The sequence below is a fragment of the Sturnus vulgaris genome, chromosome 3, assembly GCF_052056855.1.
Source record: "Sturnus vulgaris isolate bStuVul1 chromosome 3, bStuVul1.hap1, whole genome shotgun sequence".
Taxonomy (NCBI): Eukaryota; Metazoa; Chordata; class Aves; order Passeriformes; family Sturnidae; genus Sturnus; species Sturnus vulgaris.
This window is the reverse complement of record NC_142245.1, coordinates 91528001-91542955: the sequence shown is the minus strand read 5'-3', so window position 1 is coordinate 91542955 and position 14955 is coordinate 91528001. Positions and strand designations below refer to the sequence as shown.

The 14955-nt window shown below is 36.6% G+C and overlaps 1 protein-coding gene across 1 annotated transcript in view; it reads left to right on the top strand.

Annotated features, from left to right (window-relative positions):
* TINAG (tubulointerstitial nephritis antigen) overlaps nt 1–11206 on the top strand; it is a 37581-nt gene extending 26375 nt beyond the window's left edge. The window contains exons 10-11 of the mRNA XM_014869499.2: nt 9255–9300; nt 10414–11206. Of these exons, the coding sequence (XP_014724985.2) occupies nt 9255–9300; nt 10414–10530 (163 nt within the window). The 3' untranslated portion in view covers nt 10531–11206. The remainder of the gene's footprint in view (nt 1–9254; nt 9301–10413) is intronic.
* The last annotated feature ends 3749 nt before the right edge of the window (nt 11207–14955 follow it).

Here is a 14955-nt window from a genome sequence, read left to right as displayed (position 1 = left end):
ATATTCCAAGTATTTATCAAGTTGTAAACAAAGTTTATATAATTTTCTTCAAATATGCCATCAAACAGAATGCAAATAGAAACACAAAAATTGACAGTGACCTCCCAAAATGGCATAACTAGATGGCACAGCAGTCTGGGCTCTCTGTGCCCTGAATAGAAACCAACTGCTGCTGAGATGCTGCCGATTTTATTTGGGAAACTGTTTCAGAAGCATGTGCGTAGTAGACTAGTGGATTTCCTCTCAAATGTAGACCAGGGCCACTGTGTTAAGAAGACAAGTATCTAACAATGCATATACTTGAATTACTTAGCACACCATGAGGCTTTATTCTTTAACATGGAGGGAATATGCAAGGATGAATTTATTAATTCAGCAAGCGAATACACAGAAAAATGACTGTAGAATCTCAAGCAAATATTCATTTTATTGGTGGTCTAGAATATCATATAAAAGATGATTCAATGTGTTCTAGGAAGATTACTGAGAGTATTTTCAACAAGTACGTCAAGAACATAAAATTTTGAAATAAGGTGCATTTTGTGCTTATGATCTTAGTGAAGACGTCTTCATGAAGGGCCTGGGAATGCCTATAGTTGTGGAAACTGCTGGATATGGATTACAAGAGTGTGCTTGATAGTGGCATAGAAGCCAAGAGAAGCAGTAGGTTTATGTAAGATCATCTTTGATACTGCTGCAAAAAGTATTGACTCAGGTTGATAGAGGAAAAATTCCCAAAGTAGGACAGACCCTGATCTCTGCTCTGTGGTGACAGTGACAGGACCTAAGGCAACGGCCTGAAGTTGTGCCAAGGGAGGTTTAGGTTGGATATCAGGAAAAGGTTCTTCACCCAGAGGGTGCTTGGGCACTGGAACAGCTCCCCAGGGCAGTGGTCACAGCACCAGCCTGACAGAGTTCAAGAAGTGTTTGGACAGAGCTCTTGGGAACATGGGGTGACTCTTGGGGTGTTCTGTGTGGGGCCAGGAGTTGGACTCGATGATCCTTGTGGGTCCCTTGCAAGTCAGTATATTCTGTGATTCAGTATTTCTATGCTCAAGTGGATGCTGATGTAAATGGAAACTGACAGGCTATGCAAAGAAAACATAGCAATCCTTAGGCAAGGGGCCACTCTGAGCAAAATCTGAATCCCTTGACTGAGACACAGGATTGTGCTAAAAAGTCACTGCTAAATACAGAATAGGAGGAAAGATGTGTAGTCTGATGTACTGGAAAAGGATGTAAGAAGTGAAGGAAAAGACGAAAATTGAAGATGATATATAGGAAACCTCAGACTTGTTCAGTGTTTAATATGTGGGGAATGCATTTACTTAATAAAACATTTACTTAATTTGAATATTGCTGAAGGATCCAATGGATCCAACAATATAAAGAGTTACCAATCCTTGAATTGTCTAATGTATAAACGTTGTGGCCTCCAAGATTGTGCCATATGAAAATATTTTCAGAGCTGTCTAACTGCAAAAATGGAATTAGATCTTGACAAGTTGGAGGCTGTTTGAGCCTTAACCTAGGTGTTTCTAGCAATGATAAGTCCAGCCATAAAATGTGATTCTGCATCATGAACTCTAAATTACTTCTCTGTATAGATTTTAATGTCTTCAGGATTAAGCCATCACTTTTTTAATATAATTTCTTGGTTTCAATGAACTTAAATGCAAAATACGTGTTGTGGGTGTAAGTTCTTTGTCACTTATATATAGCTTAGAAACAAAGGAAAATTTAGACTACTTGACCTCAATAAAAAACTCACAAGAATCTCATTATAGTTGCACTTCAGATAAAAATACTGATTAATATTTGCGTTTTGCTTAGCTGAGATGGCTCCTGGAGAGACAAAAAGGAGCAGAGACATGCTGATAGATAGGATAAAAAATACAGTTTTGTGTGGGTTGATGCTTATTTTAGGTTCATTTTAATTTATAATCCCTTCCATAAAAGAAATTCAATACTTTTAAAAGTCATAATAACGACTGACCCTATTAAGCTGATTTTTGTAATATCTCAGAAACATTTTTGAAAATGCCTTAAATTGCCCATGAATTGTGCAACATATAAGGCAACAGAGTGATAAAATGTGAATATATTTTGGTGAAACTTGCAAGAGCTATTTGTACAAAACTAGAAATGCACACATAAACTGCCTAATTGATCATTGGGCCAGAAAAATTTTAAATGTTTAGACTGGCTTCCCTTGTTCTGCAATGTGAAATTGCAAGTTATTGTCTATCATTCAAAGGCTTATTTATAAAATCAGCTGTGACAAGACTGGGAGTCTATCTCCAGTGAGGTACTATGTGACCTCAGGTTCAGGGTGAGAACATGAAAAGGTGGAACAGCATGGAAGGAGGAGAGGAAAACGTGGAACAGCCAGGTGGAGGCTGTTGTGGGAAGCAGAGTGTCTGGGTTTGGTCACAGTCTCTCTTGTGAAATAGGACTTTCAGCAATCTGAATGCAGGATGGACCCACTAATACTTAGAGAGAGCAGGATCTCTCAGGCAGTTTCTGTGTCAGTATTCCAGACAAAGGGAGGTAAGCAGAAAAAGTGAGTAATGGAGACTGGGATACACACAGCTAAGTTTTGACATAGAAAAGTTAAATTCTGAAGTATCTAAAGGTGAGCTGAATTGCTTTGTTGGATCTGATTTCTCCTTGAAGACTATAAAAGAATCTGTGGGATAACATCACGCTTAAATAGCTAACATGAAAAATTCTAGATTAGATTAGAGAAATTCCACATGCAATGGCATCATAAAGTTGCTTAAAACCAAAATCAATGGTGCGTTATATTCATAGTAGAGCAGTATTTACAGAATGCCTTTGCATATGTATGTGTGTATGTACATATATGCATTTGTGGATCCATACATAGACAATTACAGCTCTTAATGATACCAGAATGAAAATTAGCTAAAGAGGCACAACGAAACTGCACATGGCAAGTGGGACTAAGGAGGACAAATTATTGGGAGGACAAACTCTCCTATTTTAAGAAGGCTGATGACTGAAAAATAACACATGGAACTGTCATTTTTATCTCAAGGTCTCTTAATAAAAAAGACTAAATTCACATAAAAGATGAACTTAGTGGTAAATTTCTTTCACATCTGTACATTTAAGCTAGGATTCCTGATCAAACCTGTCATATTTATTCTATACCAGATTCTCTGAAAATTTTAATTTTTTGTTGGTTTTTCGGTTTTTTTTTGGTTTTTTTTTTTTTTTTTTTTTTTTTTTTTTTAATTGGTTGGTTAGCTGGGTTTTTAAAATTTTATTTCCTCTTCTTTTTAGTCTTCTGATTTTCTTAGTTCCATCTAGGAAAAGAAATGTAATGTCCATATGAAAAGAAAACCTGGGGCAGATTTGTTGGTATAAAATGCCATGGTCCATTTGGTAAGGAAAGTACAGTTCAGACAAGGAAGTACATTGGATGGAGTAGCTGTGGTTCTAGTTCAAACAAATCTCTTTTCAAAGTTAGTGAAGTTAAGTATCCATCATGACTGTTTGCAGCTTGTTCAGATAAATCTCTCAGACTTTTATTTCTGAATCACTTTAGTATCAATGCCAGGCTACAATATATGATCCACACCTCACTAAAAAGCTGCAGATGCTGAAGCCATGTCACTGAAAAATCCAGGAGGGTCTCAAAACCCCGTGCCTTTGGCTGCAATTAAATCTATGGACTATCACTTTAAGGCTTGGAGGAAACAAGAAAATATTATTAAAAGCCTTGATAAAATCTTTCATGAACAAGATAGATGCTTGGAAGGAGCTCAGAATGACAAAAGGCTTTAATAAGAGGACAATGAGATGTGCATTAGCTGGAAACACATTTCCCCTCTATTTTAATTGTCAGTTCACTGAAAGATTTAAGTGGAATAATGCAGCAGATTAAATGGCTTAGCCAACTACTAAACTGAAACTTCTATGCACTGAAAAAGACATTGGTTGAACGTTTAACACAAAAAGCCATACTAATGGAGATAAAATTGATATGTGAGGCAAAGAGCTTGTGGTTTATTGTTGAGGAGACAGCCAGACAGAGCAACAGCATTCTAAGATTTAATACATAATTAAATGATTCACCTATCCGAAGTCCAAAGTCCAAACTCTTGACTACTCTTAGTGACACCTGGGGTTTTGTTTTTCTCTGTATTTTTCTCTTTAGTTGCCCTCACTCCAGCTTACACTCAGAGTAACTAAAACCAAGTAACATCTTAAACCACCAAAAGTCATAACACAAACTGCTTTTTTCCTGAATAAAGAAGCCTGGGTTTGAGTTCCCTCTTTTCTTTCACGGGAAAAAAACAATTACTTTTTCATTGTCAGACAATCAACATCAGGTATTATAATTAAAAATTAAACAGCAAGACTCAAACATTTTACAGCAAAGAGAAACACATGAGGAGATCAAGGGGAAAAGACAGTGTCTGATGATTCATGCAGTTAAATTCATGAGACTGTCACCCACACAATTCCTTACAGTAGATCTATGGGATCTGTGGGAGTGATTTAACTCTTGGCTCACTGACTCAATTTGACTCATCTCTTATGCTGAAAAGTCTATGCAAAACTATTCTTTCAAATTCCAGCAACCATTTTCTCAGAAGCTTTATCTTGTGGTGAACATTAGTCAGTGCCTAACCTTCTTATTTGAATACAAGATTAAGAATTAAACTTTTGTCTAATTGAGTAAATAAAATCGCTAGTTTTTGAAGTGTATTAGGCTTTTGTGATCCAGCACTAAGAATAGGTCATGACCCACAATAGTTACACCTTTTTTCTCTGGTAGCATTATGACAATTATACAACTAAATCCGGGTAAGAAACTGAGATGAGAAGTTTTGGACTGCATATATTTCTGTCCAGCAAGCAGTTTAAATCCTTGGTTAATGCAAAGCATTGATTTCTACTAATAACTACTAATTTGCAGAAATTAGCTCGAGATAAAAGATCTGCCATTACTCTTTATTTTTAAGGCCATATTTGTTTTCAGTTCATATACTTGGTCTTAAGGAGTCAGTTTGTATAATATTATTTAGCACACGTTTCAGAAGTCTTCACTGTATTTGCTGTCAAGAGCATTTTACCTACAAAAGTGAGTGTAAACACACTTGAAACGAGTTTCTCTTATCTGCCAAAACACTTCCGTTTTGAAGCCACTGCTGACAACCCTTTTTATTCTTCTTTCCCATTTTTAATTATTTTATTCAATGATTAATTATCAGCTTACTTCTATCTTCATAGCTTTCTTTATACTTCTCTTGTGGAGTCCACCTTCAATTTAGTGGTGTAGTTTATTGAAAAACAAACTAGGAAATGTTCAGATTAGACCAATTTCCATTCTCTGTAACATTACTGAAATATAGGTTTTTACCTATCAGGCAAAGCTGTGTATTCAGGGCCTGCTCCTACAGAGTTAATATCATGGGAAAGTTATTACTGAAAAGGGCAGCAGAGGTGCCTCTACTGTATAAAATTTGACACAACATTATGAAAATCATTTTATAAAGGGCCACAAGCACTCATCCTTTTATTTGAAAGAGCAACAGAATTCTTTTTACAGAGTCATTTGGAGCACATTTCCTTGGAGTAAATGGAAACGCATTGCTTAGTTTTTTTCCTGAAGGGCGTCTGAATGCTGTTTCATGAAATTACTTTTTTTTATTTAAGGTTATTTTTGATTGAAGATTTTGATAGTTTCTTTTGGAAAAGCTACAAGGAATATTTCTCACAGAATATTTTTGCCAGAGAGAAGAAAACTCTTTTAAAAGTAATTTTCAGTAATTGATAGACAGAACTTCTTAATGATTTCTTAAAATCTCTTATTTTTCTTCTAAATAAAAATAGAAAGTTTGGATATGAAATGGTGTCATGATTTAAGCCCGGCTGAAAATTAAGCAGTCACTCACTCAACTCCATCTCTTCCCCCACACATCCCAGTGTAATCTGGAATGAAATCAAAATAAAACTTGTAGATTGAGATAAGAACAGTCTAATAATCAAAATTAATGTAAAGTACAAATAATAATGGCAAGTGATAATAAAAAGGGACAAAGAAGTGCTGTACAATGCAATTGCTCACCACCTGCTGACAGACACCACAACCCCCTTCCTGAACCCAGACTGGACACGTTTCTGGGTAACTTCCCCCTGTTTATGTATTGGGCATGAGCTCTGTGGTGTGGAATATCCTTTGGGTCACTTCTGGCCACCTGTCCCAGCTAGGATCCCTCCTAGTTTTTTTTTGTATTCCTCTTCACTATTAGAGCATGGGACAAAAGGAAAAAAAGTCCTTACTTAGCAAAACCCAAAACATCAGTGTATTATCAACATCATGATCATCCAAAATCCAAATCAGAGTACTGTAACAGCTACTGAGAAAAACATAGCTCTCTTCTAGCTGAAACCAGGACATAAGATTGAAAGGTTTTCCTAAAAATACCAGTGGTAGGGACAATAGTGATCTAAAACTTTCCAAAAATAACCCTGAGAAATTTCCTGTCTGTCCAAGTCCAATGAGATCCATCATCTCTTTGCTTTTAAAATGTCATTCATTTGGAGTAAATGTTAAGCTGGAAGAATCACAAAAGCAAAAAATAAGAATGTGATTAGATTATTTTGGTAATCTTCTAGAAAATACAATATTGTTCTTTAATGGATGTTGCTCAGGAATGTGTCAACTCACTTTAAAGTCTTTGTCAATTCCTCTTGGGAACTAATTCCACTGTTTAGTACCTTTGTTAAACTCCTTCAGGATTAGACCTTTTTTGTTTGTTTGGTTAGTTGGTTTTGGGGTTTTTTTTGTTTAATTTGGGTTTTGAAGATTTTGAGGGACCAATCAGCACTTTCTCTGAGCTGCTACTCTGCATGAAAAATTATCTGGAATGCTATATAGAGTAAACTGGATGCAGCCATCACTACTGTCACTAGAGGTCAAGTACAGGATGTGGAAAGAGAGACGTGGTGGGACCACCAAAATGTATCAGGAGAGTCTGTTCTATCTTCTTTTTACCCACTCTTTGCAAAGAAGAAGACAACAAATATATCCGCCCTGAGCCCTCTCTCCTGAGGGCTGAACAAAGCTCCCTCAGCCTCTCCTCATACATCCTGTGCTCCAGACCCCAAACATCTCAGTGGACTCCTGTTGGTCTTGTTCCAACCTGTTAAAGCCTTTCCTGTGTGGGGAAGCTCAAGACTAGGCACTGGACACAAAATGGCAGTCCCAAAAAGGGAAATCAGTCACTTCTCTTGACCTGCTGGCTGCACTCTATATTTTAATTGAATATACTTTTATTTAGAGTATTTGATGAATACCCATAGACATTGATTAATGATAAAGCAGTTCTTTCTCAACTTTAAATAAAATGCATATGTCAAGTGCCTATGTATCTATGATGACACAAACCCAGGGAAACTAAATTAATGGATAAGTTATAGACAAGGATAAAAAAAGGGTCCTTTTCTATCTCGGCTTCTAAGTCTTCTTTCATTTAGAAACATTTCTGAGAATCAATAAATTCCTATCAATGTATGAAACTAGAAGTCGACTCTTTTAGAAAATAACAAACGTTTGAAAACATTTAATCGCAGGAATGGAACTCTGTAGGAACTGGTCATCATCATGCTCAAGCAAGTGGGAGAAATTATGTGTAGTTTGAAATGCAGGAATACATGAATATAAATTCAATGCAATTTTTCTCTGTCTTCGAGACTGATGTAAATATTAGAATTTCACATTGCAGCTAATGTAATTTTTTTTAGTAAAATGGCCATGAGTAAAGGAGTAAATCTGAACCTGACATGAAATTCAAAAGCCTATAACTTTTTAAATTTATGATCATGAGATATTCTATCTGAAATATATTTGGCAAAGAAATGGCAATTATTGATAATCCCTGAGCATTCATGTGGTAATGAAAATAAAATGCATCATGAGGCCTCTTTAAAAAAAATAAATTGCATTCCAGGGTCATTATGGCAAACATTGTTTTTATGATTCCTTGAATTTAATGATCAGTACAATTTGTGCTTGCAGCTACAATCCACACTTCATCTCTCTGTTAGTCACCAATTTGTCTTCCTTTTCTTCTTCCCTATGGCTGAAAGTGCAGGTGTTCCATGTAAATGATGGTCCACTGTTAACCAAGGACAGTTGATGCCACTGTCGCTGTTCAAATAAAAGGATGACAGGAAAATCCCAATTTCCCCATTCAGAGTGTGGGATTTCTCATCATATTTTTGCTGGTTGCCTTTGAAAATGACTGGAGCACTGCAGATACAGCTCAAACATGCAGTGTTGATGGGACATACACCAGTAAACACCAGTAAAAAAAGGGCATTTGATATATCCTAGGACTAACTTTACATTGGGGAAAACCATCTAAAAGTTCACATCTTTGGTTTTCTGTTTATTTTTGCCCTTTTATAGGCACCCAAGCATCACGAGCTGTGAATAGTAACTAGACAAGCATTTGTTGCATAAATTCAAAACAAGACAGAGCACTTTAAGCTCCAGCAGAAAAACCACGTGTACTTAACTACCTAAGGTGTGCAGTGCAATCTTGCTCACTGAAATACATCCAGGTGATTGGGTTGGAACTTCTGCCCTGTGTATAAAGTGAGGTCTGAAAATCAGAGTACTAAGCAGTTCAGCTACAGCTATACTCCTATGAAAATCCTACCACTTGGCAGGTGGGAAAAATTTATTGTACGATTTTATAGATATTTCCACAAAATTTAGCATGCCCTCAAAGATGACAAAAACATCAAACCCCCCACACCATGCAATAAAACAGATTAAGGCTGTCAGCAGTTCAATTTGATCTGAGAAAAGCTAGGAATATTTTCAGTCCCAACTCACCAGCTATTTCTGTAAAGGTGCTGGAGACTTTTAACAAAAATATTCCTAGGGATCTTCAGCTGAGTTGAAGAAATATTGTTCACATTAGTTTCAATACTCCTACACAGTTCAGCAGGAAAGCTCACCAGAAGAGAAACTCTGTCAATGAAAACAGGTTTTCGCAACGAAAAACTAAAACTAGATTTGTGTTAAGTTTTTGTAATAACTAATGGGAATTTGACTTGTGGTTCGCAGGTCAGCAGGTAACCTCACTTGAATCATCAGCGTTTGTTACTCATGCTTTGTTCTGATACTGGCAATTACGACAACTACCTAAGACATGCTTTTGTTTTCTGATTGCTTGTTTCATCAAAGTACCATTCTTTTCTAAAAGGTGGGGAGCATTACGCGACAAAAATGGACAGAAACAGAAGTTCTGGGTAAGTGAATACTTAGGACAGTATTTTGAAGCAGAAGAAAAAATATCTCAACAACACAGATCATCTAAAATAGATTTCTTTACTCTCATTCACTCTCCCTGCATCTATTTTTCTCCTTTAACTTAAAGTGTCTTGCATAAGTCTCTCTCTGGCAACTTTAATCATGCTGACCCTCAAACTATAGCATCACCTACCTCAATTTCAAAGCCTGTTTCATCCCACCTATACCTGTGTTTTTTCCTACACTGCCTTTTCTGTTTCAAATCTTATCCTATTTTTCAATTGTTATTAAAAATTTCTATGAAGTGTCAGTTCCTTTTGATGCCTGCAAATGAAAGTCAGTAAAATTAATCAATAGTACTTTAAAAAGTATTTGGAAAAGACAAATTTTCTGTTTAAACAGGTTTGGCAATTGATATCCAGCCATCAGAAGAAGCCCCCAATACTAAAACCAATTAAACTAAGAACAGTTCCTTTAAGTTATTTAGAGTAGGTCAAATTTTATCACTTGGATTATGACTAACAGCTCAAACCATTATTCCTGCATTAATCAGAAGGTATTTTGCTGTTTACATAGCTGATGGCAGGGCTTATGGTAGGTAGTTTCACTGGTATCAAAGCCAAAACCTACTGAGATTTCATCAGAAAATAAGTTGCCCAATATGTCAATAGCTACCTGAATAAAACTTCATTTTTAAAAAGTCAGCTTTTATATAAACATACATATATCTATATACATCTTTGATGTGTTTTTAACAGGTTAGTTGTAATTGGAATTCTGACCATTGTTGTTTCAATAACCACTTGTACTAGCAAAGAGTTGAATATTCATTTAATGATTTCTGCTTCAATTTATCAAACTGTCTTGTAGAAATACTATTCCATTTTTACTAACCCTGATTTTGGAACTGAAATTTTGATCAAACCAAAAAAGGAACAAATTATAAGAAATCAGAAAAAGATACATGCTAATTCTCAGTGCACCCAATTTGAGAAACTTTGTTTTTTAAAAAGAAAGCTAACACAAAAGATTTTGCATTTTGCACCTTGCATTTTTAAATAATATTTTTAAATGAAAACCACTATTTTTTTTTCTGCTTTGTTTACTTTTAGATTGCTGCAAATTCCTGGGGAAAATCCTGGGGAGAAAATGGTTATTTTAGGATTCTACGTGGACAAAATGAGTGTGATATTGAGCAGCTGATATTAGCTACTTCAGGACAGCCATAGTTTATCTGTATCATATTCTGCTTGATGTATCTATTCTCTCCATTGTTGTATATTGAGTCTTTATGGGGAAATAATAAAATCTGCTCTCTAAGTTACCTTTCTATTAGCCCTCATGAGGTCTTCCTGGAACACACTGCAGACATCACAGCACTCTTGGATCTCACCTAGCACAAGCACCCCTTTAGTCTAAAAGCATGTTGTATCCAGGGCTACTGGAAACCTTGATGTCTCACAGAGCAGGAAGTTCCCTCCTGATTGAAAAATGCCTGAAAAATGGACTTATATTGTTAGCATTAATCTCTTTTCAATAAATACTCTAATCAGAAATTATTTCAGAAATATTATGTCCTCTTCCAAAAAAAATTGGCTCAGACAGGTCACGGTCATATGGGATAGTAAATTCCAAAGACAAAGTTCTGATCCTGTAGCTGAAGAATTCTTTCCTATCTGCCTTACTTACAACAAAGTAGATAAGTTGTATCTATGTATCAATATCTCATCCAGGAAATTAATTTTTTTCTAGTAGATCTCAGAAAAGTGATGCATTTGGTATAATACAAAAATTGCTTGCAGTGAAAGACTGTATTCCTGTTCCTGCAACCACAACCGAAATTGTACAATTTTAATAATGTTTTAATTGAAATAAAATAAAGAAGAAAATGTAATTTCTCCTCAATTCAGTCTAGACTAGACTAATTCCTGAACTGTTTGCCTTCCAGTCCCTGTTTAACCTGAGAACAGGAACGTGCCAAGATTCCCAAAAGCCTGTTGCAAACAGAAGAAGATGCAAAAAACATTCTGTTGTTTGTCTCAACTGACATATCTGTAATCCAGGCACAGTCCGTGGTGTTGGTGATCAGGACCATGAGTGCAAATGAGACACCCAGAACTCCTAAGCTTCCATAGCTACTTCTGTCTAAAGAAACAGCTTTATGACCCACATCCCCTCCTATAAGCATTGCTGCAAATCCTGACAAGCTTGAAGTCTATTTTACTTATTTGCTAATTAAACTATCAATACGGAAACTATTGACATAAGAAGAAATTAAATACTTTCTAGCCCTTTCAGTTTCAATTAATTCAAAGGCCAAATGCCAACTGGAATAAAATTATCTGTGAAAGAAAACATGGAACATTAAATTAGTGGGGGGAAAAAGCTGCCATGACGTATCAGTGAAGAAAGAATTTCAAGGTATACCTTCAGTGTATTTAATAATCATTCTTTCTAGAATAAGAACCTGTTTTCTAATGTCATCAGCAAGTTCATTCAAGAATTTTTCATGGCAGTGGTATATGACAAATGCCCATGCCTCTGAAATAATCTCTCTTAAACTAAAGTTGGGTGACAATTTATGTTTCATCACTTAAAGGAGCTATTGTTAAAATGTCAGTACCACACTGACATCCTTCTGTGGCTTTTAGTGTCATATAGTAAACTGAATTTAGACACAAAAACACCTTTATCACTTGAAATTTGTAGCAAATTGTAACACAAGCAATTTCAGAAGACCTTAATGCTCTGAGAGATATAACTCTTCTAGTTTTAGTGAGCAAAGCCAGTACTTGAGAGGAAAGTGTACTGAATCATCTGCACACCTATTTCCCAACCCCTTGTTATGTATTGATTCTATAAATGCCAAGATTTCAGAAGAGTATAATTTAACTTTGGAGTGAATGACACTGTAAAAACATGTTCAGTACACTGGGGGGATAATTTATTTCAGCTTCAAATTGGTTTGCACCGCTATGGCTTTTACTTTTGCCAGTGGCTGTTGCTGCTCCTGATTACCTTATGAGACCCTAAGATCTGGTCCGTAATGTTAGGCTTCTTATTTAAGATGGTTGCTTTGTCCTGGATGCCCAGAGTGGGATTCCTCAAGGAGAGCTTCCCATAGGCATGCTGAAATTAGGGAGGCTTCACAGCTTCAAGCTGGCAGCCAGCACTGGGACCCAAAACTGCAAAGCTTTATGTGGAACTTAAGAGCAACATTTTTATAGGAACACAACCTGAAACAAAAGGAAAGAGAACTCCCAGGGACATAAGGAATTTGCATCTATAGCAGGGATGAGACAAGCACTGAGAGCAACAAGGGAAGCGACAAGGGAATGACAGTAGCAGGGATCATGAAAAGTTACCAGACTAAGAAAAACCCTGAAGAGAGGAGCTACATTTCTAGAAATCAGAGTAAGAGAATGATATGTTTGTAAATTTTCAGCATAATTTTTTACTAGAATTGTGACAGGAACTTGCACTTGGGCACTTAGTGCTATACCTACCATTTGGAAACTGTTGCTTATAAGAACTTACATCTTGGCACACATTCCTCACTGCAAGGACCAAGCCTTTATCAGGATGGAGACTATCTTTGACTCAGTTAACAGCAAACTGTAACATTGCTTTATTCTAAAGTTCTCCTGCATCCCCTCAGTGAAGATACACCTGTATCCAGTTATAATGTTTATTTCCAGACAATGTGGAGTCTCCCAGCTCCTGAAATTTTCTTGGTCCCATGTTGTTCAGCAGCCACCCCGAGCCAAGGATAGGGGCAGAGGTCAGTGGGTGATGGCTACAGACCAAGCACCTTTGACTCAAATAACTTTTAGTTAGGGCATATTAGAGACAGAATGAATGTCATGACAAGAATATATTTTCTCTTTTCTTTGTAAGTCTAGCTGTCAATACAGTGAATGTTATTGCTTCATCTATAACAATTTATTGTTTTGTCTGGAAATTTTCATCATGGAGCAGCACTGCGCAAAGCTTTTCCTACAGAAGGCAGCTGAGGAAGAAGCCTGAGGCAGGAGGTCAGACTCTGCTCATCATTCAAATCTTCTGTGCTTGAAAGGTTTTGGGGTTCTTGAAGCTCTGGACAGCCTCAGGTTCTGTATGAAATATTTTAGACTTAGCTGGACGTTTCATTCAGCTTTTCCAACAGCGACAGCCACACAAACACATAGATAGGAACTCATTAATTTAAACTACTACCTTAATATAAGCACAACCGCAACTCCATTGCAAAATTCTGGGGAGTATAATCTTTTATTTCTCACTGCAGCAAAATGAGCATAAAATCACAAAAGTACAGTTTATTATGTTTATCAAATCATGATACACAGCCCAATGTGTCATCAAAGAAAAATTTCTGGAAAACTTGTGAGCAGAAGACAAATATTTAGCCCTAGCGTGCTGTACTGTCATACTGTGAAGGACTCAGCTGTTGGTCCAAATTCACCAGCAATATTGCTATTGCATGTGGTTGTAATACTGTTCTCACTCAGCATAACAGAATTGGAAAAGACTTCTAAGATCATCAAGTCCAACCATTAACCTAGCACTGCCAGATCCCTAGCATGCACCCTTAAGTGGCACATCTGCAGCTCACTGAAATACTTCTGGGAATAGGGACTCAACCACTTCCTTGGGTAGACTTTTCCAAGTCCTGAAAACCCTTTCTGTGAAGAAATTATTCCTAATATCTAATATTAGAAATTATTCCTAATATCCAATCTAAACCTCCCCTGGCACAACTGAGGCCATTTCCTCTTGTCCTGTCACTTGGCAGAACAGACAAATCCCCCACTTTTCGATAAGGTGCCCCTCCAACCTCCTTTTCTTCGGGCTAAACAAATCCAGTTTCCTCAGCCTTTTAAGACTTGTGCTCCAGCCAAAGTACTTCTCTTCATCAAGAAAACAGCAAAACTGGACAATCAAGGTTTTAGAAACTGCGTGTCTTCTTTTTTAAACTACAGAAGAAGATTTTCAAGAGCACTGTGTTCTACTAGCTAGCAGGATCCACTACCTGTGAAAAAGTATATTAAAAGTGTGACCTCAATAGAACCCAAATTGCTGGTCTGTGAAAGTCTTAACATTAGAAGAAAGGCAAAAAGGCTAGAAGAAGAGGGAGAGAAGTGGTTTAATAAATCTTTCTGGTTTCCACAAGGTATGGAAGTAAAAAGTAATTGTACTTTTGTCTAGGAAACAAAATTCAGCAAGTTTTGCTGGGCTTCAGCTCAGTCTAAAGCAAAAAATAAGGCCATAGGAGAGATTTTTTCAGGAAGTCTGGGCCAAGCTTTTACCAAGTCTAAAGCAACAATATGTTTCAACTGGAATCATCATCTTGTAACAGTTCCACTCCACTCAGTCTGGTGTGAAGCTCACCCCTGTTTCACTCTGATTTCCATCTTGGAAAACTAATCTAAATCAAAATGGACTGTTACAGGAGATTATCTCAACTGCACTGAAGGTATGCACCAGAATTAAAAAAAAAAGGCATCTTTGATGTCTAGCAAATATAGATCCTGACAAATTTCATACAACACTGGTACAAACAAAAAGTACTAGAGCACCACAGTGACATTTTAAAGGTAAATAACTGCATAATGATTCATCCAACAAGAAAAGACAGAGGGAAAAAGTACAACTAA